The sequence below is a fragment of the Acipenser ruthenus genome, chromosome 8 (assembly GCF_902713425.1).
Source record: "Acipenser ruthenus chromosome 8, fAciRut3.2 maternal haplotype, whole genome shotgun sequence".
Lineage (NCBI taxonomy): Eukaryota > Metazoa > Chordata > Actinopteri > Acipenseriformes > Acipenseridae > Acipenser > Acipenser ruthenus.
This window is the reverse complement of record NC_081196.1, coordinates 48,419,610-48,446,690: the sequence shown is the minus strand read 5'-3', so window position 1 is coordinate 48,446,690 and position 27,081 is coordinate 48,419,610. Positions and strand designations below refer to the sequence as shown.

At 35.9% G+C, this 27,081-nt stretch overlaps 2 protein-coding genes across 4 annotated transcripts; both read left to right on the top strand.

Annotated features, from left to right (window-relative positions):
- The first annotated feature begins 3,533 nt into the window (after positions 1–3,533).
- Positions 3,534–8,896, top strand: LOC117406537 (OX-2 membrane glycoprotein-like). Of its 3 annotated transcripts, none has more exons than XR_004663673.2 (5): positions 3,534–3,784; positions 4,015–4,347; positions 5,434–5,733; positions 6,486–6,580; positions 8,094–8,112. XR_004663673.2 is itself a non-coding variant. In XM_034922588.2 (5 exons), the coding sequence occupies exons 1-5, from the start codon at positions 3,721–3,723 to the stop codon at positions 8,138–8,140; spliced, it is 855 nt and encodes a 284-aa protein (XP_034778479.1). In that variant the 5' UTR covers positions 3,534–3,720; the 3' UTR covers positions 8,141–8,896. The 3 variants fall into 3 exon arrangements, 2 of the variants coding, with proteins under 2 accessions (XP_034778479.1, XP_034778478.1); XM_034922588.2 differs by having other exon boundaries at positions 6,470–6,580; positions 8,094–8,896; XM_034922587.2 differs by having other exon boundaries at positions 6,470–6,580; positions 8,091–8,896.
- A 7,924-nt stretch (positions 8,897–16,820) lies between these two features.
- On the top strand, positions 16,821–25,016 carry LOC117972804 (uncharacterized). The gene is made up of 11 exons (XM_059029665.1): positions 16,821–16,891; positions 17,159–17,497; positions 17,642–17,720; positions 18,244–18,327; positions 18,641–18,706; positions 20,378–20,461; positions 20,775–20,840; positions 22,438–22,521; positions 22,835–22,900; positions 23,900–23,965; positions 24,070–25,016. The coding sequence occupies exons 1-11, from the start codon at positions 16,822–16,824 to the stop codon at positions 24,263–24,265; spliced, it is 1,200 nt and encodes a 399-aa protein (XP_058885648.1). The 5' UTR covers position 16,821; the 3' UTR covers positions 24,266–25,016.
- Positions 25,017–27,081: the final 2,065 nt, after the last annotated feature.

Genomic DNA, 27,081 nt, shown 5'->3' with positions numbered 1-27,081 from the left:
CAGAGAAAGTCCAAAAAGGAATTTGATCAAAATGGCATTTTATTTCTCTGAATATATATATATATATATATATATATATATATATATATATATATATATATATATATATATATATATATATATTATTATTATTATTATTATTTATTTCTTAGCAGACGCCCTTATCCAGGGCGACTTACAATCGCAAGCAAATACAAATACATTCAAGTGTTACATATATATATATATATATATATATATAAACTATTCACTTCACTTCAGAAATTAAACAATAGAGACAAATCAACAGTACCACATGCAGTCAGATACAAATATATGACTTGAACTTGTATTTTAAATGTATTGCCCATTTAAGGCATCTCAGGTTGTTACATGTATTATTTTCTATTGTTTTAGAGAGGGTTATAAATGCATTCTCTTCTCAAGATAGTGTTTTTATAAAAACTGACTTTAAAGTATTTATACCAGTGGGAATGTTTACATTTGTGGTAGTATGTACATGTGGGTTTACTTATTATATATATATAAAGAGAGAGAGAGAGAGAGAGAGAGAGATTGTCTGATCATGTAGAGAAAGGTTGCACTGTTAGTAATTTACAGTGGAGATAACACTGTCCCCCTCTGCTTTTTTGCAGACTCAAATGTTCACACTATAACGTGACCGGAATCATATTGGAGTATTTGTCCTTCTATGCTTGTTTATTTAGGGATTGGCTCACTGAAAGTCAATCAATCTCCTGCTGAGACTTTGACTTTAGAAGAAAGATAAGCAAAAAGTATGTGCTGATCAGGTCAGTTCATTTCTAACCAAACTTCTTGTGAAGTAAAGGGAGGAATACAGTGCACTAGAATTCCACTTGATAATTAAATACATGGTACTTATGTGTTCCTGTTAACGCTTTTCAATGGAAATACGCAGTAATGTTCTGCTTAATGGTGAGAAAGGCTTTGGCAGTAAGTGTAAAAGTAAAATATAAACAATGTGAATGGATGGCCAGTAGATGGCACCATTGACCTAGAAAAATGAAACGGCATTCTTTCAAATCAAATGTGCAAAGAATGCCCCACAATACACACACTCACATCTTTTATACTGTGAATGTGCCATCTGTGTACTGTATGGTATGTTAAACTTTATAATCCATATGTAAGCTTTTGCAGGGCAACTTCTAGTAACCCATATAATTCACATGAACAAACAGAATGTCTAAACATGTCATTTTAAAAAAATGTGACTTAAGGGTATATCTTTTGATCTTATAGTGTATCTTGCTTTCAATATAGACCTCGTCTGATCTATGTAGTTGCTTCTGCTTAGATCACTGCTTATCATACTCTCACAGCAAAACTGTTCATTGTTTTAACTTTTGTTTTCACTCAGTCTGTTTCTAAAGACTGGCAGTCTGAAGTAATGCAGCCCACGAGGAGTACAGGAGTAAATTGCAGCTGTAATATATGTTTCCCAGAACCCTCTCTCATCAGTATTGGTTGGATTTCAAGTTCCTGTACCACTTAAGGGGGTAATATGGGAAACGCAGATGTAATCATCTTAGCAGCCGTATGGGCTTTCTAGGGAGAACTGACTTGCATTGTTGTAATGCCAGTAACTGAATTACTGAGTTACCCTTTTGATCAAGTGTTTCCTGTAAAATATTAACCAAAAATCAAATTTGGGGAATCTAACGCATGAGAATAGTGGGGGCGGTTGTACGTCAGTCCACCTATTCGTCACACAGACTTACATTTTTTGCCAATATCTGGTGAACCACTTATCCGATTGTGAGGAAACCTAGTATTAACATTATATAGCTTAAGTCGTGTTTCATGACTAGGTAAGTAATACTGGTTTTAGTACAATGATCTGATTCTGCGGCTATACAAAGGTGTCTGTCCGTTCATCCATCCCTCTGTCATGGTCAACTGTTTTACCATACTGCTTGCTCTAATTGTGAATTTAAAGCCATGGTGGGGAGGTGGATGTTACTGACATAGCTACATTACTACATTCTACATGACTGAGGTTCAGGGGTCAAGCTTAAGGACCACCTCTTATTCTGAACATAATATCTAATTGATATCTGACTTTAAACATTACAGATAGACCTTTACTAATACAGGCTAGTGTTCTGAAGATGGTACATACTTAAAGCCATAAATATGTGCGAGCCTTTTACTATGTGTTTTTCGCGTATGAAAAAATATATATATATTTTTGGCACGAATATCAGATTCCACCAACAATACATACTTCGTATATTGCAACAGGTCGCCAACATTTCTGGAGCAAAATAGGTTTTATGGGTGTGATTCGCCAAATATTTTGGTCGCAAATATTTATGGCTTTACAGTATCAAATTACCATCTCCAATTCCGTGGAATTATGTGGATTTGTAATCAATGAAGAATTTATTGGTAACTGTTGGTTCCTTTTTTGTAAGCTTACAAAAATGTGGCATCCCCAAGGGTAATTGCATTAGAAAAATGGGAACTTGAACTTGAAACGTCCCACAAATAGCACGTCAAACGCTAAGGGGAAGACACTGCTTTTTTTTTTTAAATCAGGTCTCTTCCTGGAAATCTCTTATATTTTGTTTCATGACACATACACAGGATAACAAAATGACCAAATCCAGAATGTTGCAGAGGAAATAAGGATATCCCGCATGACAATGAGGATCTCGGTACTGAAAACCACTGAGCAATTTACAGGATATAAAGTGTTATTTGTTCAGACTTGATGCATTACCGTAAAAGGTGAATCACATCTATATTCCAACATCATACAGTATGTTGCAAAAAATCCAGAAACTTAACTTATGATTTTGCAAGGAATATACTTCATTTTCATGTACAAAAAAAATAAGAAGAATGACATAAGAACAAGTTTTTTTTTTACATAATAAAGTAAAATTATTTGACAGAGGTTTCCAGTATAAGTCTTTCTCAGTGTCTTCAATAGAAAGACACCTAGTCGAAACGTTCGTTAAAGAGATTTCTTTCTGTAATTCTAGTGATTTATAGATATGAATTATGTGTTTGTTAAATTTGCAGACGACACAAAAATAGGAGGAGTGGCAAACACTGTGTGGTCCAGTGTGGTCCAGTGGTTAAAGAAAAGGGGCTTGTAACCAGGAGGTCCCCGGTTCAAATCCCACCTCAGCCATTGACTCATTGTGTGACCCTGAGCAAGTCACTTAACCTCCTTGTGCTCTGTCTTTCAGGTGAGATGTAATTGTAAGTGACTCTGCAGCTGATGCATAGTTCACAACCCTAGCCTCTGTAAGTCGCCTTGGATAAAGGCGTCAGCTAAATAAACAAATAATAATAATAATACCACTGTTGCAGCAGCAAAGGTCATTCAAAATGATCTTGACAGCATTCAGAACTGGGCAGACACATAGCCCAAACGGTCGTTAGTAGCTACTTCTCGTTTGTAAACTTTCTTATGTTCTTTTATCATTTTCTACGCGCGCACACACACGCACGCACACACACACACACACACACACACACACAATGATAGACAGCTGAAAAGACAAGGCACTTCCGTTGACAAATGTCGTAATTGCCAGGAATCTCCGCTAGTAAATTCCTTTGTGAGTATTATAAGAATCCAGCGCGATGTAAACTTACACTTCACAGCTGTCTAGTGAGCGTCTGGAACGGACAAACTTCCCAGACTAACTTTGACCATCACCAGTGAATAATTACTACTCTAGAATGATGGATGTTTCTGTGAGGTATTTCACCCTGCTTATGCTCGTTGTGTTGACTGGATGTACCGGTAAGTGACTTATTAAAGTAGTCGTAGAAGTACTATTACTTTGTTCAATTATTGTCTGACATTTACTTTACTATCACAGTACAAAATGTTGCGCGTTCTGGTTAAAAGTTAAAAGTATTTTTTTTTTCTTTTTAGCACTAGAGGAGAAAGAGAGTGAGTGAATGAGTCTGTGTGTAGTTTTGCAAAAAATATTGAAACGGTTTCTCACTATCGCTTTTGTGTTGGTGCAGGTACTACAGTAACAGTTCAATCGGATGGATCCACGGCTGTTTTAAATAAAGACTTCACCTTCAGATGCAGTCTGTCAGATCCGAAAGTGAAACAAGTTACCTGGCAGAAGCAGAAGGATAAAGCTTTGGAGAACGTGGCTACCTACAGCGTTACATTTGGAGCAAAAGTCCTGGAACCGTACCACCAGAGAGTGAATTTCTCGTTGCTAGGATTACATGAATCATCGATAACTATTCATAATGTTCAACCAGAGGACGAAGGGTGTTATATGTGTTTGTTCAACACATACCCACAAGGATCAATTACTGGAAGATCCTGCTTTACCGTTCTTGGTAAGAATATAATTACTGTTTAACTGGCCTTAACCCAGCGGGGCTTTCATTGGCTGGAAACCACGTGTCGCTATACATGCAATAAGCCATCCCAGGCTAAATTGTGTTTATTTATGGTGATGTAAGACAATAACAGGAAATACATTGGATTACACGAACAATGTAGTAAATACATAATTTTTTTTTTTTAAAAAATACACTAGAAAGAAAGAGTATTGGCTTTTATTTTTAAGAAATTATATAATTGTTTTTTATAAAGTTTGTTGGTTTTACACCATTACAGTGTTGGGTTTAACACAAACGTTTCATGTGTTGTAACATAACTCATGCATCAGAAACTGTCTCAAATACAAACTTTATATTACCGTAATTGGTTTCTGAGATGTGTGGAAATGCAGTGACAACAGCATTGTCACACAAAAAAAAAAGACAGATGACTGCACTGCAGAGAAGCCATTGCATTTGACGCTAAGATCCCAGTAACCAGAATCTGCACGCCACTGTAAAAAATGGTTATTGTATCAAGGGAGATTCCGAAGTCCGGTTAAAAATGTCAGCGTGGAAGTTCTAAAATGTGTACAGTATATAAACAGTGATTATAATGTAAAATGTGTTTCTGTTTTATATTAGTTTCTATGAAAAGTGTAAGTGAACATATATTTTGTATTTAAATACGTGTTAACTGTATATTAACTTCAGTGCCAAAATGTGTTATTGTTCGTGGTTTGGAACCACCCTGTTAACGTTTCCCTATAACTCAAGATCCTACAGCATTTTCAGTGTGGACAAATTGCCCATTGTGTAGTGTATTGTAATAAGTATATAACGTGAACAATGTTCTCATAGTGAAAAACTGGGCCATGTTTTTTTTTTTTTAAATTTTATTTATTTATTTATTTTAACACGAGCGTTTGTTTTTATTGTGTTTATTTCAATGAGCACAGACGTGAAACTGAAATGGTACAGTCCAGAGCAACAGCAGCAACTGGAAGTCCCAGGTTGCTGTATTCAAAAAGCACCCGTGACAGAGTGAGGAAAGTCCAATGAATACCGAATGAATCATGAGTTTATTTTTTATTTTTACAGGTGTTTCTGAGATACATATTGAAACAATCTCTACAGAGTCTGAAAATACAGCAGTGGTGAGCTGCTCGGCCACTGGGAAACCAGCCCCAAAGATCAGATGGAACGCATCAGAAAGTGTCACTTCGAATGCCGTGCAAAGCAGCGTAGATCATAATGGCAATGGGATTGTGACAGTCACCAGCAACCTTACACTGGATCTGTCAAGTTTCCCTGCTGAAGAAATCAGCTGCTTTGTAAGCCACTCTACACTGAATGAGGAAGTTGAGAAAAACATCACTATTAGAGAAGACAAGAGAACATGTAAGTGTTTATGTTTGTACTGTATACTTTAGGTGGGGGTGTCAAAATTTTACTTTCTGCTGGTCATGTTTACTGACCTCCAGGTGGCACTCTATCCCAGGTTAAAAAAATCAAATCCCCAATTAAAATAGAAATCCTTACCAAATTATTGTACTTTCTTCATTGGTGCTGTTTTTGCTCTGTGTTGTGTGTTGTTTTGCACCATATGGTCAGTGCTAGTGTTGTTTTTTTGTTGTTGTTTTGTGCAGCAGCTCTTTAAATAGTGACTCACAGGAAAGTATATCTCTTGGTAAGAGGACTCCTGCAAGTAGATAAGCTGCATCAGTGTGATCATTACATTCTGTTGTTGCCATAGCAATTTGGAAAGCATGGTGCTTTCCAGACAGTGTGTTTTTTCAAATGTAAACAACTGTGAGAACATTTTGGTATTTTCCTAGTAATTATTTATTTTATTTTTTACATATTCGATTGCCAGTGTTAAGATTAGGAGAGTTCTTACCACAGGAGGAAGTTGGTGATTTCCTGATAGGAGGGTTTCAACTCTTTTAATATCTTCTTTTGCAGAACAACATAACAAAACAAAAACTCATGTGCCATTTCTACCCAGATTGCTCCAAGTGAAGTCAATGGCTTTTTTTTCTTAGTACCCTGAAGATGAGGCATTTCATTTAGAAGAATTGAAATTGATATTTTAACACAAATTCTAACATGTTTTTTTTTTTTTTTTTTTTTGCAGTAACAAATGTTCGTAGTCCTGGTGTAGTCGTCTTGGTGATCCTCTGTATCGCAGCTCTGATTATCGTGACAGTTGCTTGTTTTATAATCAGAAAAAGAAAGAAAACCAAAGGTAGGTTAACTTACTATGAGCCAGTCGATGCACAGTTAGTTTATATGTGAAGGTGTGAAATAGAATGTGTTTGGAAGATATTTTTATATCTCAGTATTTATTACTATCCAGGGACATACTGATTTTGCTATAAATTTGTTATGGCTGATCTGTTTATTTTTTTATTTCTATTGCTAGAGGACTGTACAGTAACATATCCAAACTAATCACAGGGTTTTATTTGTAAACCAAACAACAATGATAGATGATAGATAGATAAACAAGTAATAGGAAGGAATTCATTTAGAAACAAAAAAAGAACGATGGATTGTTGCAGTTTACACATAACATTTTAGAAGCCATTTTTACACCATTCTTTCATTGTAGTTCCATTGCCTTTATGCAGAGCACAGTGGATGCAATGTTGACTTAAAATCGTTGTGTGCTCATTAATATACAACTGACACCATCTGATCATAAGTTCAATCTTGTATTACTGATGTCAAGATTTCAGATGATTCGTTTCACTTGTTCAAGTCAGGCCCACATGGCTACTTGTCAAAACGCCCTGCCACCTTTTCGACACTCTCCTTGATAGATAACAAAACAGTAGAGAGGTATACCCTGCAGTGTATACGCTGAAATGACTGCATTGAGAGTTCATATAACATAAAACTGACACTGAACAAACTAACTGAAAAGTGCTTGGCGAGTGAAAACAATACTAAAACTTATGAAAGGAAAATGGCTTTTAAAACAGAACAGAAGGTAAATCTTTTAAATAGTGCTATTCTAGAGATACAACCATTTTGTCCAACTTAATACCGTAATAACAGTATTTCACACACTGTTTCCAGCTCTAATTCTTCTAGTAATGTCACTTTGAATAATTGGATTCCTAAGGTAAAAGAAAATAACTCCCTTAAATTCCAATGCTTGTTTACAGAAACCTGCAGTATGCACAAAAAAACATTTGCAAAAACTACTGGGTATACATATCTCAACTTTTACTCTTTAGCATGCCCAAGAGAAACATAATTTATTTTATAAACATCGCAGTGTATCCAGATAATGCTCCTCTTGCAACATTACTTGTTTTGTGTTCCCACAATACACCACCAGTTTCAGTTGTAGCAGCAGCTTTGTTGCAGAAGGGAACATGTTTTAGATACACTGCGATGCTTATAAGAGACATTCTCTTTCTCCTAGCAAACACTCCAGAGTTGATGTTGAAAACGGTATTTCCCAGTTGATTTAAAAATAACAAAACAATCCAAAGTGCTATGAAAAATATTGCTGTGATACACAAATGATACTCCAAAGGGAAAGTAATGCGTTTTTTGTAAACACTGCAGGGTGCTTCATAACACTTTGTTACCAGTAATATATTCTTATTCCCCTTTTTTAATCAATAAAGCATCACACATTACAGTTAGAGTGGTTGGCTTGTAGAGCATTGCAGTTTATGTTATTGGTGACCATCTAATAAGAAGAATGTTGAAATGATTATTTGGATTTTGTTCTCTCCCAGCAGGCCCTTTGGAAGAAAAGCTCAATGCAGGAGAGATGTCTTATGCTTAAGCCTGTGTTTGTTTGTTTTTTTTTGTTTTCAAAGACATGTGTACTTATGGGTGGTGTCAGATGGTCAGCAGTGGAGAATGATGTCTTGTATTTTCTACACAACTGAGCAGGAGGCTGTGTGGTCCAGTGGTTAAAGAAACAGCCTTGTAACCAGGAGATCTCTAGTTCAAATCCCACCTCAGCCACTGACTTGTTGTGTGACCCTGAGAAAGTCACTTACCCTCCTTGTGCTCTGTCTTTCGGGTGAAATGTTGTTGTATGTGACCCTGCACCTGATGCATAGTTCACACACCCTAGTCTCGTATCTTGTAAAGTGCTTTGTGATGGTGGTCCACTATGAACGGCACTATATAAAAACACAGATTATTGTTATTATTTAGCACCCATGAAGTACTGCTGCTTATACCCAGTTTAAGGACTGCAAAAGTGAAGAAAACAATTTAAAATGATATTTTTCAAAACTATATAAAAGTGATCTACCTCTTCAACTACCAAATAGGATTTTTTTCAACTATATCAATATTCTATTGTGCATGTGTTCATTCTGCAAATACTGTAATTATGTTTTGTACTGTCCTGTAAAACATATCAATAAAACATAATGCTTGCACTTTACACCCTATTAAGCTAGCTACTCTTTAAAGACAAAAATGCAATCAGGACTTAGTTATAAAATACTTGTAAATAAAATTGTTAATTATTTATGTATTTATGTTAATATTGTTTATATTTTTTTTGTTATGTTTTACTGTATTTAACCATATATATATATATATATATATATATATATATATATATATATATATATATATATATATATAATTTTGCAATAGTGTGTGCCGAGATTCAGTATAATTGTGAATGTTGTAATAGTCTTGGCAGTCACTGTTAAAGTAAAGAACAACTATCCCACCCAATTATTCTGAATTCATAGTAATTGGATAACATCTGGGGTATAACTGCATTTGTGGAATGTCTTGATTAATAAAATGTTTTGCATAAATCTGAAGTGCAGACAATTATCTGTTCAGGGATACCAAGTGGAGTTTAAGAGATACAAATGTCACACCACAACATTGTGTTTTGGTACGTTACCTGTAACAGCAGTGTCTTGTAGAAAGAAACTAAAATTGCTCATTGTTTTCATTTTTTTTAATTTAGTTAGGCATATGTTTTTTGTGAGAATTTTATATAGATTTAGAGAGAAAGAGAAAATAATGCATGGAGTAGTGTATGACATGAGAATTTAATGCACACCAGAGGAGTGCGATACTACAGAGCCCGGGAGGAGACATATATATATATATATATAATGTGCACGAGATATTATCTCTTGGCCACAAGATAGGAAGATGTGTGCTCAAGATACATATTTTTTCTTTCTGTCCTGGGCTCCATAGGATGCTACAAGCATCACACCCCGACGGTGGGCATTTACTTCTCATACACTACTCCATGCTGTATTTTTCATAATCTCTGGTGAGCAATTTTTTTCCTGCCAGAGTTCTAAAGTTCGGTCTGTACTAGGAGTTGTAACCAAAGTGAACAGTTTAAACTTGTTACTTTGTGGTTTTCAAGGATTCAGGTGTTGTGGAGCGTGTTAAAAGTACATTATTATTATTATTATTATTATTATAATTATTATTATTTATTTCTTAGCAGAAGCCCTTACCCAGGGCAACTTGTATACAAAAAATACATATCAAGAATTACAGTACAATTAAGAACAAGATACAAAATACAATGACTTCAGTCCTAATAACAGCAAATACAAAACACAGTACGATTTGATATCGGGACAGTTCAAGAGCAGATAACTGTGTTGACAGTTACATCAGGGTTAGATACGAGTGCCAGTGAAATACAAAATACAGATTGGGTTAAGTGCTTGTTGGTTAAGTTAAGTTGTTGTCTGAAGAGGTGTGTCTTGATGAGGCGCCGGAAGGTGGTTGGGGACTGGGCAGTCCTGACATCCGTAGGAAGGTCATTCCACCACTGCGGAGCGGAGAGGTCGGGTGGGGGTGTAGGGAGAAATGAGGGTCTGGAGGTAGCTGGGTGCAGTCTGGTCAAGGCATCGGTAGGCGAGTACAAGAGTTTTGAAATGGATGCGAGCGGTGATCAGGAGCCAGTGGAGTGAGCGGAGCAGTGGAGTAGCGTGGGAGAAGCGAGGCAGAGAGAACACCAGGCAAGCAGCGGAGTTCTGGATGAGCTGGAGTGGATGGGTGGCGGACGCAGGGAGGCCGGCCAAGAGGGAGTTGCAGTAGTCTAGGTGGGAGAGTACCAGGGCCTGGACGAGGAGTTGCATGGAGTAGTTGATGAGGAAGGGTTGGATTGTTCGTATGTTGCTCAGGAAGAAACAGCTGGTTTAGAGAGGTTGAGTTTGAGGTGATGCGAGTGCATCCGGGAGGAGATAGCAGACAGACAGGTAGAGATATGGGAGGGGATGGTGGGGTCAGAGGGGGGGAAGGAGACGAAGATCTCAGCATCATCAGCAAATAAATAGTATGAGAAACCATAGGATGTGATAAGGGGGCCCAGATAGTGGGTGTAGAGAGAGAACAGGAGAGGACCCAAGACTGATCCTTGGGGGACTCCTGTTGAGAGAGGGTGAGGTGTGGAGATTGAGCCACGCCACGTTACAGGAGAGGTCGGAGGAGAACAAGGCCAGAGCAATGCCAGAGATTTCCAGGTCAGCGAGAGAGGATAGAGTGATCGACAGTGTCAAAGGCAGCAGAGAGATCGAAGAGAATTAGGACAGAAGAGAGTGCTTTATTCCGAGGGTGTTTTAATAACAATGCAATCTACCGGCTGTTTTTTCTTCGGCTAGAGGAATCCCTAGTTTTGAAAATACAGACTTGAGAATTAGACTCTGCACAGGGAGGGCATAATGAAAATCAACAAGTAAAAAATCATTTAAGAGATGGAGCAGGAAGGGAATGTGATAATTGTTTAACAAGATCCAGCAAATAGATTCTGATATAGTGTGAATATTTTGGGAGTACTTCTGCATCCGAATGTTAAACATACTGAAAAAAAGGTGTTATGCCACTGAACTTTGAAAAGGTGCCATAGGCGTTAGAAATAACTGTTTTTGCAAGCCATGCATTTTGACCTGATAAGGGAAATGGCATGGTCGATGGTTGCGTACTGGAGAGAAAAATCTTCATGAGGGATTAAACTGTTGTTCCTGGGAGTAGAAGAATTGTGAGGAGTGGATAAGTCTTTTCTTACCTGAGTATTTACACATCGCTATACCTAGTGGGTTAATACGGTAAGTAGAAAAAGGAGGTGTGTCGAAGGGACCGATCATGAAGTTGTTATCTAACTCTTTTTGCAGTAAGGAATCTACTGCTGCAGGGTCAGAAATGGTAGACTGCAGATTATTGCATATCATTTGAGAAGTTGGAAAGGAGTATAGCCCAGTTGAAAACCTGTTAGATAAACCATGAATCAAATAAGATACAAACTGAAGATCAAGGTGAAGAGTTAATTCTGAAGCAAGTGCTTGAATATTTATTGAGGTTCAGTGGAATTTTAGCAGTCATTCAGGAACAGCTGCTTTGGGAGGTTTGTATTTCTGAGTCGTGGCTGAAGTTTTGGGTCGATGGGGGGCATACTGCTTGACAGTGAGTTTCTCCACAATGGGTGCAAATGTTACATAAAAATTACAAGAAGAAAACGAACAAGCTCTGTTGTTAAAATTATTACAGTCTTACTGACCCCCTGAAAAAATAATGGGGTGGCCGTAGCTATCTTTGGAACAGGAGGGAGCAAAGAAAATTGATGGAGTATTCATTTTACGGTTAGGTACGGACATCACTGAAGGGCAAGAAGAGCAGATGAGCCACATATGGAACAGGAAAGAGCATGTAAACCAGTGAAGAAACAGCAAATTAAATCCTGAGCTGGAGCACCCCGATACAAGCGCTGATTCCACTGTTGAAGACAAGCTGCAGCTTTTGCTGAACAAGCTTTGTGATAATCGTAAATAGTAGTCCCACCAAAATGAACAGACAGGTCAAGGATAATCGTCTAACTCATGACGCCTGTCAGGGTAAACCTCACAAATGATGTATCTGTAATGACTAAATGAGGTGATGAACTTGGAAATAGTAAGCATTTTGAATGTGTGTGGATCTGAGGATTTGAGAGTGACTAAGAGTTCTCCGCAATCAAGTGTTCTGTTGCTAATGCTATCTAATGAATTGATGAACAAAAAGACTAAATTGATATCTGCACCTGAAAGTATTTGCTGGTGAAGAGAGAGATAGACAGGCCTTGGATTGAAGATTAGAGCATTATCAGGGGGAGGCAGTAGAAAAGCAGAAGATACAGTGGGAGGAAGAACAGGGTGGCTGAAGAGAGACTGAGAGGCCAGCTGGTCACCCACAGAAGACATGTGAGAAGGGAAGTTTGAAACAGAAGCAGAAATACCTGTGGGGGGCCTGCTGGATGCCCATGGGAAAATATTGGTGGAGGAGAGTGTGTTTACAGGAAAGTTAACAGGAGGGGCCTAATGGATGCCCGCTGCAGAGTTGAGAGAAATGGCTCGACTCACGAAGTGGGATTTCGGTGAAACCCGGGGCCATAGACGAGGCTGGACTGTTGACAGTGGGGGCCATCTGGACGCCCATATTAGATGAATGGATGCCCGAGACACTGGGGTTCCCAGGGGCTGGGAGGTGATCTGCAGGGGCCTGTTGGATGCCTACTAGATTCACTGGTTGAATTATTCCGGCTTGTTGTATTGATAATAGTAGCTTTTATATACTGGACAGGGCAGCTGGGATGTTAATGGAACTGGAATCAATTGTCTGATGAAGAGGACCAGGTACAGGAGCAGCAGCAGTAGTATCGGATGTGATGATATTAGAATCACTCACGTGTCTCATTGCAGCTGGAAAATTAACTGCTGGATTACGTACTCCAAAATGACAGCGCCTGTGTCCGCCATCAGCTGAGGTGACTGTACTGCTTCTAGTTACTGGAGAGTGACGATTTGTGATGACGTCATTGCAAGAGCGACTGGAATCAAGATGAAAGTTGATTAAAGACAGGTAGTGAGAAAATAACTTTTCTTTGCAGGCAGTTTTTAAGTTTGAAATAATCAATTTCTTAATGTCAAAAACTGCTGTTTTACTAAGGGGGGGACGGGAGCTCCGTCGAACTGGAGTAGATGGCTGGGCTGAAGAATGGATTTGTGCAGAGCCGGGATTCCGGTTTTTATTTCTATTTGTAGTTGCATGGTGAAATGCCAAAAAAGAGAAAGTTGGGAGGATGACTGATCATAGCTGAGGACGAGCAGAAGCCAAAGTCTGAAGAGAAGCCAGAGTCTGAGGAGAAGCTGGAGTCTGAAGAGAAGCCAGAGTCTGAGGAGAAGCTGGAGTCTGAGGAGAAGACGGAGTCTGAAGAGCAGAAGGTTGGCACTGTTCTGGTGAAAGGGCAAACAGATCATCGGTCAAAGAGTAATCTAGAATTCCTTCCATGACGAATGTGAATGAATCAAATGCGAGAGAGGATTACATGAGTATTTAAGTATTTTGATAGGGTACAGTTAGATGACGTAATGCATTGGGGGTGTCCCTCCTCCCGAACTTATTTGTGAGTATTTATATAATACTCACAAAAAACTTAGCACTGTTAAATGTAATTCATGCCTACATACATTTAAAAACAGGAAAACAATGCGCAAGTTTAGTTTCTTTTAAATGTAATTCATGTATCCTACATAATTATAGAAAAGAAACAAAAAAACACGAATGACTTAAAATACGATATGCAATGATTAAAAACAACAATAACAACTTTTCACCATTGAGCAGTTTAAAAAAAAAAAAAAATTATATTATCTTATATTTTCACTCATAAAACGTAATTATAGCCAGTGCATTAAACTAACCTGACTGCTGGCAGATCCACGGCTGCTGACAATGGCTGGAACCAAATCAAAACTTTGACAACCCACTAATCGCACTTAACAAAACTGTATTTAATAGTGTTTTCTTTTTATGAGTCGAATAAATAAGATACTTACAAAAAAAGAAAACGCTATTATATACAGTTTTGTTAAGTGCAATTAGCGGGCCGTCCACGTTTTGACTTGGTCCCAGCCAATGTCGGAATACGATAAAATCAGTTCCAGAACGAGAGGCTTTTGCTACCAGTGAGGTGTTATTTTCAGGTACGCCTTAAAAAGTGGTACGCAGCGCACTGCGCTTGCTCGTGCATGCCTAAACAACTTCCGCTAAGAAAACAGGGAAGCGGCCATTCAAATCTGGTACATTATGCTGTTTTAGGTCTTTTACATCTGTTTTAATTGAATGTATCATATTTTCCAGTCTTTTACATCGTTTTTAATGTAATGCATCATATTTTCCATCATTAAGAAAATGGCATGTGAATATTTATCATATGCAATACATTGGGTCTACTTGTGCAACTTTGCGGTGGACTTCTCATTGTCTGTTTCTAGTTTAAGTTTGCAAAAAAATAAATCAGGTCGCAATTGATTGCACCTGTACCAAAATCTGACAGCGTACCACTTGCTGAGATTACACGGCTCACATTTTGGTATGCGTACCACATTGTGACGATGTATCACTTTCTAACACTACACTGGTATTAACTGGTATTTCATTTTGTTCGAACCGGAACGGAACTAAATCAGCCGTTCTGAACTTTCGGAACCGGAAATTCCTGTTCGGTTTGGAGCCGAACCGGAACGGAAAACCATCCAGTTCATGTCCCTGATAAAAACACAGACATTCAAGCGTAGTAGAACCACATTTTTAAAAGCAGCTTCAAAGTTGTTCTCATACAGCATGCTTGAAGATACAAGTTTAAATTAAAATAGCAACATATAAATTGACATTATTTGAAACCAAAGTACACCAAACACATATATAGACTATACAAATGTAAGCCACACAAAACGTTCAAGAAAATACATCAATTGTTGTACTTGTTGTAATTTAATTATTTAAAGACAGTAAAACCTGTCTGATCCTGCTGCTCTACATACTGGCATAGCTACACATCTACAAAGGTTATTACATCTAATAAAAAAAAAAAAAAAGTTAAAGCAATGTAACTGATTAAACATTTTTATCACATCCTCTACGTTAAAAGACCACAGACCTGCAAGCAAAGGTACAATACCTGGATTCTGTAATATATTTATATTTAAAATATTTGTATATTTGGAATTCCTGAATTAACTTCAAGTTCTAAGCAAAGAACCAAAATATTCTCAGGACTGTAACACCAGTGGTAATGCTAAAAAGAAGCAATGAAGAGGTTAGCAATCAAGTTTGTGTAATTTCTAGTTTGTCAGCCTTCCCCGCTTCATTTTGGGAGACTAGCATACTAGCTGTCTTGCTAAAGTTTTCTGAACATGCTGAAGGTGAGTAAGGGTACATATTTAAATGGGAAGTTCTAATAAACACATATTTCTCCTTAAAACAAACTTACTCTGTGTGAAACAATATGAATGACTCTACCAAGGAACCTCTGTAGTGTAATTTTTAATACAATAATATGAATGAGGGAGGAACACAACATAATCTTCTGATATGGCAAATGTAATTCTGCAAAACTGTCATAACATGTTGAAACACAACGTTTCTGCTTAACTCAAAAACTTAGACTGAAACACTACTACAAAGTTAGCTTGAGCTGATAGAGTGCAAAGTGACGCACATGAGGTCAATGTTTAGTTTCAATATCAGCAAACCGTTTAAATACAGTGCAATGATTCTTCCTGTTTACTTTTAAATCCTGCCTTTTCAATGACGGCCCACCCACCCTTTCTGGATTGAGGGACAGTTTATAAACGTTCGCTGCCTGCTAATAACATTGGGCTAAAACAAATTTGAACAATGCTACAGAGCAAGGAAGAGAATTATCCAATCACACACAGTTGTGCAGTTTGCTCCTTGTACACACTGCATAGTAAAGCAAATAGATTGCATAAGACTACTATACAGTGTACATGGGTACCCCTATGTTACAAAACATTTACATTACAGCAACAAAATATGCCTGTCAATGAAAAATCATAATGTTTACTCCCAAATTACATGCACTGTACCGGCTCCCTGAGATTTTTCTTTTCTGCTAAAAACCACTTGAAAATCTGTTGTGCCATTAAATACAAAACGCAGTGCACAGAAATTGAATGCACATTTAAGTGCATGCTGGCAGTGTGAAGCACAAACAGCTAAATAAAATAACTATTGTAAGTAGGAGACTTGGGTGCATTGTATTGGGAATAGCTTTTTTTTTTTTTACTACAATAGCCAGTTGCAAATTATTGATTTGTTCAGTAATACAAGTCATATAATTGGAGAGGCCTCTGTTCCTCAGCAAGAGAAAATAATTTCTTCAGTGGCAAGAACAACATTACATAAGCTAGTTAACAGTTTTCAAGGCTTGAAAATGTTGAATAAAAATATCAAAACACATAATAACTGCACTAAAGGGAATATATACTGGAGAAAAAAAAGTAGTTTTAATCAAACTGAGTTTCACTTTCAGTTTTACACAGACAGTTCTTATTGGAGTTTAGAGGGAGGTGGGTTCAAATTTGAAAAATGCTGGGAGGTACTACAGTATAGATATATATATATATATAAAAAAAAAAAAACAGTGGGAGATTTAAACCGTTGTGTAATCGCCCAGACATGATGCAGTTCCAGAAGATGTGCCTGTATATACTCGGAATGTTAGTTATGAGCACAGTTTATGGTAGTGGTAAGTATAGATATATTTTTAATTATTTATTTCATTTTCTACTACAGAATGTACCTTTTAAATAATGTTTTTCATTTTGTAAAATATAAATGAAATGCTTGGATGTTCATATAACACGTGGCATAACTAGATGAACCAGACTAGGGTTTCTACACATAATGTTTTAAACATGAATGATGTCACTTGAAGTAGAGGCGGGGGGCATTCTTAAATGCTGCAGTGTATGTGCATTATTGATAATAATTGATAACAAAAAACTTCTTGCAGTTTCAGCAGAACTTGTAAGAACACAACGTGTTGTCGCAGCCACACTGGGAGAAAATGTCAGCCTCAAATGTGAGCTAACAAAACACAAAGATGTGTTACAAGTTACTTGGCAGAAGACAAAAGGACAATCATTTGAAAATATTGCCACATACAACAAGCGCTTTGGAGCAAAAATTACAGATGCTTTCAGAGACCGCATGACTGTCACCCAGGTGGGAACAGATGTTTCCTGTATAACCATTGAAGGAGTTAGGAAGGAAGATGAAGCCTGTTACAGCTGTTTATTCAATGCATATCCTGAGGGAGCAATCACTGGAAGGACCTGTCTATCTGTCTATGGTAAAACATAACAATATTTTAAAATTACAAACTTAAAAATATATATATGTTCCTCTTTGTATTCCCGTTCATATTTCTCTTAATGTCCAGTGACAGCAGATAACCACTGTTTATCTGTTTATCACTGCTAAATAATGTTAATAGCAAGTTTCATGACAGCTGGAAAAACTGTTTTTCAGATAGAGGTATATGGAAAATATGACCGCCCCTACTATATCACAGGGCATGATATTTACAATTATTGCCTCTCACTACTGTTGTGATTCTGTAAATTGATTCTTAAAGCAGCATTGCATTGGCTTTCTTTAAAGAACAGGAGGCACTACTGAAGAAACTGAAAATTGAAGAATACATATAAATCTGATTTTATTTACAGATGCAGTAACGACTGGATTTTTTTGCTGCAACTCTTACATAATGAAGTTCCAGAAAGATACAAAAATGCCCAGGGTGGATTAAGCATCTGTTGAGGAATTTGTTATAATTCCAGTATAGGACTGAGTATTAGTAAGCATTTTCTTTATATCTTTTAAATGCATGTGCCTTCAATGTTTTGCTCCATCTGCACACATTCACTTACATCCTACACAGTTTATGTCTCTCTAAGATACATTAGTATATTTTAAATACATTCAGATTGTTCTTTAATAAAATAATGCTTTTAATTGTGTCCTTGTAAAATATTGTATTAGTTTGAATCTTTCACACAAGTTAAAATCAGAATAACAGTGTGATTCTTATTTTAGTCTTCAGAAAAGGTTTCCAGAGGACAATGAATCAGGATCAGTCAGTGAAAACCATGATCCTTTGAGGACTCCGTTAAATAAAAGGTAAGGTTTTATATTCAAGGTAAAATCTACATTTCCATGTCTTACAGCAACAACTGTATTTAGAATGTATTGATTAAATATAGACCAGCTCCAGCTATCCAGTTGTTTAAGAAATTATAAAACGTATGAAATATAACATCACAGCAAACAAAAAAAGGACCCTGTTTGTGTCTGACATCTATTTTGTAAATGTGCCCCTCTTCAGATATTACACCTTTTCATCGTATTTATTCTGTTGATGGTATATTTTAACATTAAACTTTTTTTTGGTTGTACAAATATTGAACAGACTATAAAGAACTTCTATTTTTAGTTCCAATACAGGTCAACCTTTTGAAAGCCCGTTGAGGTACAGGAAGACACCATTAAAAAATAAAAGGTAAGTTCTCAAATACATGAGAGGAGGGAGCAGGGAGTGAGGGGTTAAGAACAAAATATACAGTGGCTTGATTACATGCAGTTTAGAAATTCCATTGCAATAACATATCAAAAAACATAACCTGTGGAACTGTAAGAATATTGAAACTTTGCATCATGCCTAAATTCATATTTTATACTAATGTTATTATTGACATTGTAGTCTTTCTATCTAGATTGTCAATTCAAACAATTATTTTTTTGAAGTTGACAGATATAATCCTTGAGTTGTGTACTAGATCTAAAGCCAGTATATCAAAGCTACCTCCAAATGGCAGCTATATTAGGTTCAAGGTCAAAGTCATTGGTTACTTAATTGTAATGTTTAGACAAAATGATGCTACCATAACAGATCTTCCCTCTATGACCTCACCAAAACAATTCTCTTTCCTCAACCTGTGAAATTATCATTTATTTCTTAGCAGACGCCCTTCTCCAGGGTGACTTACAATTGTTACAAGATATCACATTATTTTTACATACAATTACATTATTTTTACTACAATTACCCATTAATACAGTTGGGTTTTTACTGGAGCAATCTAGATAAAGTACCTTGCTCAAGGGTACAACAGCAGTGTCTCCTACCAGGGATTGAACCCACAACCCTCTGGTCAAGAGTCCAGAGCCCTAACCACTACTCCACACTGCTGCCTTGTCATAGCGTTCTGTGACGTGACTGCTCTACATAAAGTTACTATTACAATGCATAGCTATGGCACCTCTATTAAATGTGATCTAACTCTGACTATTATTATAACATTGTAACAGCAATACAAACTGTCTAAAAGCATGAAACAAGGTGAATTAAATCTATTTCAACTGAGCTGTCAGAAACTGATAGTCATTGCAGCTGTAATCATTAGATTTATTCACAATTGAACTATATCAGTAAGATGTCAATAACAAAATAACACTGTTACTACTATATACCAGATAATCTGATCGTCTCAAGAACTTAAGCTAAATAATGTTAATAGCAAGTTTCATGACAGCTGGAAAAACTGTTTTTCAGATAGTGGTATATGGAAAATATGACCGCCCCTACTATATCACAGGGCATGATATTTACAATTATTGCCTCTCACTACTGTTGTGATTCTGTAAATTGATTCTTAAAGCAGCATTGCATTGGCTTTCTTTAAAGAACAGGAGGCACTACTGAAGAAACTGAAAATTGAAGAATACATATAAATCTGATTTTATTTACAGATGCAGTAACGACTGGATTTACCAGTATTTGTGGATTATTATTAAGTGTTCTTGGAGTTGTGGCAATATTATAGTTCTGTTGGAAAGAAAATGGAAAAAGGTACGATTAATTTTCTGATCCTTCTGCACACATTCACATACATCCTACACTGTTTATTTCTAACTAAGATACATTAGCATATTTTAATTATTTTTATTATTTCTTAGCAGACGCCCTTATCCAGGGCGACTTACAATTGTTACAACATATCACATTATACATTATTTCACATTATACAGATATCACATTAATTACATTCAGATTTGTAATTGTGTCCTTATTTTATTAGTTATATTTTATTAGTTCGAATCTTGTATGTATGTCTGTGAAGAATCATTCCCACAGGTTAAATTCAGAATAACAGTGTGATTCTTATTTTAGTCTTCAGAAAAGGTTTCCAGAGGACAATGAATCAGGATCAGTCAGTGAAAACCATGATCCTTTGAGGACTCCGTTAAATAAAAGGTAAGGTTTTATATTCAAGGTAAAGTCTACATTTACATGTCTTACAGCAACAACTGTATTTAGAATGTATTGATTAAATATAGACCAGCTCCAGCTATCCAGTTGTTTAAGAAATTATAAAACGTATGAAATATAACATCACAGCAAACAAAAAAAGGACCCTGTTTGTGTCTGACATCTCTTTTGTAAATGTGCCTCTCTTCAGATATTACATCTTTTCATCGTATTTATTCTGTTGATGGTATATTTTAACATTCAACTTTTTTTTGGTTGTACAAATATTGAACAGACTATAAAGAACTTCTATTTTTAGTTCCAATACAGGTCAACCTTTTGAAAGCCCATTGAGGTTCAGGAAGACACCATTAAAAAATAAAAGGTGAGTTCTCAAATATACGAGAGGAGGGAGCAGGGCGTGAGGGGTTACGAATAAAAGATACAGTGTCTTGGTTTACATGCAGGTTAGAAACGTCACATTTTCTCCACCCACATTCCTCACACTAAAGGAAATGCACGACCAAAACTTCGTACAGCTTAAAAGGGGTGAGTAAATGGTTATATATGCAGAAGACTGTGGTCCAGTGGTTAAAGAAAAGGACTTGTAACTAGGAGGTCCCCGGTTCAAATCCTACCTCAGCCACTGACTCATTGTGTGACCCTAAGCAAGTCACTTAACCTCCTTGTGCTCTGTCTTTCGGGTGAGATGTAATTGTAAGTGACTCTGCAGCTGATGCATAGTTCACACACTCTAGTCTCTGTAAGTCACCTTGGATAAAGGCGTCTGCTAAGTAAACAAATAATAATAATAATAATAATAATAATAATAATAATAATAATAATAATAATAATAATAAAAATAAAAAGACTTTAACAGTGACGATCTCGTTTATAGCGTGACCTCACACAACTTTGCACTAAAATGCCGTACGAAGCAATTCTTTATCAACAACTGAGTTCTGCAGAAAGTAGCTCTGGCAAGCTTATTTGACCAAACAAGAATAAACAAGCATACAAACAACAATAAACAAGCATATAAACAAGACTTGAGGTTTAGAGAACTCTTCATTTAGCATGTTTTATTTTAAATATATCTTCACGTGATACCATATACATAACATTTCAAATTATTGCCCTCTGCAGGTGACTCTTAAAATAACGATGCCATATAATTTAGTTGTTTTATGAAGATGTTTTTTAAAAAATACTGCAGCTACTACAAAGTCAAATTTAGGGTTGGTGATCGGATAGCTGATTGCTTTAAGCTCTAGATGTTTCAGGCCCTTAACATTAAGATAAGATGTAAAGCATGTTACACTAGCCATACGTACTGTAGCACCTATCATGTGTACGAAGAACAAAAACAAAGTCCCCTTTGTGCCCCAACATGAATGTATTCAATTAGTTTAGCGAGGAATTCGTGCCAGTGGTCTATTTCTGCAGGCTGCCAACCTCAGTACCAGGCTAGATAATCGACCCTGTATAAAGTTGAAGTTAAATCTTTTAAATCTAATTCATAGGGCAAGAGCTATCACAAGTTAAAAAAAAAAAAAAAAAATCTGAAAATTAAAAAGAAAAAAGTTGGTTCCATGAATTTCTTCAAAGAGACAAATGTGGTGCTTAATATCAGTTTGCTGCAACTCTTACATAATGAAGTTCCAGAAAGATACAAAAATGCCTAGGGTGGATTAAGCATCTGTTGAGGAATTTGTTATAATTCCAGTATAGGACTGAGTATTAGTAAGCATTTTCTTTATATCTTTTAAATGCATGTGCCTTCAATTTTCTGCTCCATCTGCACACATTCACCTACATCCTACACAGTTTATGTCTCTCTAAGATACATTAGTATATTTTAAATACATTCAGATTGTTCTTTAATAAAATAATGCTTTTAATTGTGTCCTTGTAAAATATTGTATTAGTTTGAATCTTTCACACCAGTTAAATTCAGAATAACAGTGTGATTCTTATTTTAGTCTTCAGAAAAGGTTTCCAGAGGACAATGAATCAGGATCAGTCAGTGAAAAACATGATCCTTTGAGGACTCCGTTAAATAAAAGGTAAGGTTTTATATTCAAGGTAAAATCTACATTTACATGTCTTACAGCAACAACTGTATTTAGAATGTATTGATTAAATATAGACCAGCTCCAGCTATCCAGTTGTTTAAGAAATTATAAAACGTATGAAATATAACATCACAGCAAACAAAAAAAGGACCCTGTTTGTGTCTGACATCTATTTTGTAAATGTGTCCCTCTTCAGATATTACACCTTTTCATCGTATTTATTCTGTTGATGGTATATTTTAACATTAAACTTTTTTTTGGTTGTACAAATATTGAACAGACTATAAAGAACTTCTATGTTTAGTTTCAATACAGGTCAACCTTTTGAAAGCCCGTTGAGGTACAGGAAGACACCATTAAAAAATAAAAGGTAAGTTCTCAAATACATGAGAGGAGGGAGCAGGGGGTGAGGGGTTAAGAACAAAATATACAGTGTCTTGATTTACATGCAGTTTAGAAATTCCATTGCAATAACATATCAAAAAACATAACCTGTGGAATTGTAAGAATATTGAAACTTTGCATCATGCCTAAATTCATATTTTATACTAATGTTATTATTGACATTGTAGTCTTTCTATCTAGATTGTCAATTCAAACAATTATTTTTTTGAAGTTGACAGAGATAATCCTTGAGTTGTGTACTAGATCTAAAGCCAGTATATCAAAGCTACCTCCAAATGGCAGCTATATTAGGTTCAAGGTCAAAGTCATTGGTTACTTAATTGTAATGTTTAGACAAAATGATGCTACCATAACAGATCTTCCCTCTATGACCTCACCAAAACAATTCTCTTTCCTCAACCTGTGAAATTATCATTTATTTCTTAGCAGACACCCTTCTCCAGGGTGACTTACAATTGTTACAAGATATCACATTATTTTTACATACAATTACATTATTTTTACATACAATTACCCATTAATACAGTTGGGTTTTTACTGGAGCAATCTAGGTAAAGTACCTTGCTCAAGGGTACAGCAGCAGTGTCCCCCACCTTGGATTGAACCCACGACCCTCTGGTCAAGAGTCCAAAGCCCTAACCACTACTCCACACTGCTGAAATTGATCTAACGTAGTAGATCTGTGCTAAAATTAAGTCTTGATTTGGGTTTATTGACATGATATATTTATGTGCTCGGTGGCTACCTCTAATCGCTTTTAGAGGTACCCACTGAACACTTATTACATGTATTTAAAGCCTTGTTACTAAACAGTTTGAATAAAAAAAAAAAAAAAAAAACTTTAATATGTGCAATCCTTTTGTGTCACTGGTGTGTTGCGTGTTTATAAATAGATCTCTTTTAATAATGTGTCTGTTTTCATGTAAATATTACAAAGTCCCTGATACAATCATTCCCATTTTAGTTTTAATGGATTTTCGCCATTGGGAGGATCAGAAAATTCATCAGAGACTCCATCGAAAAATAAAAGGTAAGTCTTTTTATTCATGCTAAAGATAAACCTTATTTTTGGCTTTAAAAAACAAATGTGCAATGAATCAACTTTCAATACTAATTCAGTGATTTCCATCTTAGCCCTTCTAAAAGTTTGTTAAGTGACCAATCCCCTACTTTGAAGAACACTACTCGGGGAAAAAAAGGAAGCAAAAAGCAAAAGGTAAGTTTAGATGTATTTGTAGTGGATAGAGAATTAGTAATACATAAAAACACCAGCAAAGGCGATTCCAGTGCTGGTATTTGTTCCAGTCATGCCCTACATATTGTACTGTAAAGTAAGCTAATCTTAACTAGGTAGGACAACATACTGTTAAAAATATTGTTTTGTTTGGATCACAATCTGTACTGTACAACAAATTCTTTGTCTACTCTTTGTGTTAGTCTCTGTGAACTCTTTTAACTTATATTAAATTAAAAGTCATAAGCATTTTAAATATAATACAGAGAGAGCTGTAAATGTTTTATAAAATTCTCATAGAATTTGGATATTGAGGTTTGGTTTGTACAGCTGCTATCACAGCTGTTTTTTTTTTACTTCTGATTTTGCTTTATTAATAATATATTTATATATATTACAGAATTGTTTTCATAATGTGTATTACAGAAAGGTACAATGTACTGTAGCCAACCTTGTAAGTGAGTATTTTATTATACAATGTATTATGTGCTGTTGGACAAATGTATAATTATTTGTTCCAACTTTCCAACAGTGCTCCCCTCATGTAACAGTTGCATTCACCGCACCTGTGGTGTATAGTCAGCTCTTAATGCCCAGAACAGACAACAAGCTACTTCTAGATAAGCCTTATTGGCTGGTTTCACAGACCCCAGTTACCACTAATAATGTCTCTATTTTGCCAAGAAGAGGTTATCGCTGGGAATCAAGAATTCCATTAGACACTTGCAGTAATGATGCTTCGATCAGCTATTTAGAACACCCTGCTAGAAAAAGGATGCTATAATGGAAACCACTGGAAATTACATTAAACAGCATGTGGCATTGAAACCTCTGAAATACAGTAACCAGTAACTATGGGCTATGTCTACAGTACTGCACTTATTGTAATATATATATATATATATATATATATATATATATATATATATATATATATATATATATATATATATATATATATATATAGTGAAATTATTTGCATGCTGTATCTTACTGTACCATACAAATATACTATGCCAAATAAAGTTTTCTCTTTAATAAAATAGTTTTTCAACTTTTCAGGGCAATACACTATTAATAAAATCAAGACGTATTGGATTATTGATTAAAATATACATATACATGCAATTAGATGGTACTTTGTTACAAGTCTGCCATACACAACGAGGGACTGTAGAAGATGAAGATTTTTTGCCAAGTAAACAATATCTACTATATATCATGAGTTGCTATAGATTTAAACTTTTCATACTTTATACAATACTCCTTTATTGTTGCATCTGGTCTCCTGTTTTCAACACCAAATGTACTGTACACATGTGAGCATTGAAATGTACTATATTTTCCCTTTCAGATATTCAGAATGTTGTACATATTTCTTTTGTATTGTTTGTCATTTTGTATAATTGAATTTCAGTACAAAACATTTGTGTTTTTCTGTCTCCCTGTTTGATTTTTTTCTCCTTTAAGCATTTTGAAAATCTGCATTTTTCCACGTTTTAAGAATCAATGGTGGTGAGCCTAGCACGGGTCCCTAAACTAAATGTAGAGCAGAACCCTGTTTTTATACAGTAAGTTTTAGTGATCATTTGTTAACACCTGGCACTAAAAAATGTCTACAATTCACAAAAAATTAACTACAGTACATAGATGCAACAGGTATACATTGTCTGTGAACCATAACATGAAATGCAGAACAACAACTGAATGAACAGAGCAAAATGACAACATTGATCCCCACAGAATTTCTTATCTTTTGGTTTGAGAACCATTGCTCTGAATTATTGGGCTTATTTAAATGATGCTCTTTTTAATCCTGAGCTTGAACAGATCTTGAGGAAGTAATTCCAAACTGTATACTTCTGAGATCAGTAGCCAGAGCATGGCTATTTGCTTCAAAGAATGACGTAGACGACAAGTAAAGGAAACTTATGTCCCTGCAGCTAAAAACTATGTTTGGGAAAAGTAATGAGCCTGGAACCCAAATGCGCAGTGTAATTTAACAGTTAACCATGTTTTTCTTACTGTGGGACAGTGGTTCCATTATCCACTGTGCTGTAATGATAGTAAGTTCAAAGAATGATACTATAATCATCAGGCAGATCCTAACACTGCCTTTTAATTCTATACAGTTCTGCTTTATTAGCCATTGAATTATACACAATGTCAAGAGGTCCACAAAATATCACGTTTATACATTTTAGGATAGTATTAGATACTCACTGTTTATATCTTTCAAACAGAGTCCACTGTCTGCAGTATGTAACACCCCTATACAGTTCCGTAAGTTTAATATAATGTAGTTGACTATGTCACCCTCACTAAATGTTATTATATAAATATTGAACTTATTATTAGACTTTAACCCCCAACACAGATTCCCTTCAATTACACAAAAGACATAGATATACAGCTATGGCCAAAAGTTTAGCATCACCTAGAATTTCAGATTGAGACAAACTCCAAAGCGGTATGTAATTCAATATGTTAATGTAACATAATTCAGCATTTTTTCATTCGACTTTATGAGGCAAAGTTAGGTAGCAAGGTATTAAACAATTCATTAATAGCAATATTCCAGAACACCTATTAGGTTGGTGGTCTATTATGGCAGAGTATAAAGGTGCAGTAATTTTACACAATTACAGTGAGCAAAGAAGATAGAAACTCAAAATACCTATTAAGAAAAAAAAATGCCCCTGGGTCGTACAGTGGTATCCACTACAAGTAAGCTGTTTTCTATGATTCGCTCAGGCGAGTTCCTTTGCCGGTTATTTTAACTACTGGCCATGACAATAATACATATCTTTTTTTACATCCATTTTACTTCATGTTTGCAAACCATTTGATCAGAGATAGACCCCCCCCCCCCATTATACGGTATACCCCTGTGGATGCTTTGTTTTGCTTCC

Coding starts and splice junctions, on each gene's coding strand:
- LOC117406537 (XM_034922587.2), top strand. CDS start 3,721: ATGATGGATGTTTCTGTGAGGTATTTCACCCTGCTTATGCTCGTTGTG. Junction 3,785..4,014: donor TGTGTTGACTGGATGTACCG/GTAAGTGACTTA, acceptor GTGTTGGTGCAG/GTACTACAGTAACAGTTCAA. Junction 5,734..6,469: donor TAGAGAAGACAAGAGAACAT/GTAAGTGTTTAT, acceptor TTTTTTTTGCAG/TAACAAATGTTCGTAGTCCT.
- LOC117972804 (XM_059029665.1), top strand. CDS start 16,822: ATGATGCAGTTCCAGAAGATGTGCCTGTATATACTCGGAATGTTAGTT. Junction 18,707..20,377: donor ACACCATTAAAAAATAAAAG/GTAAGTTCTCAA, acceptor TTCTTATTTTAG/TCTTCAGAAAAGGTTTCCAG. Junction 22,901..23,899: donor ACACCATTAAAAAATAAAAG/GTAAGTTCTCAA, acceptor TTCCCATTTTAG/TTTTAATGGATTTTCGCCAT.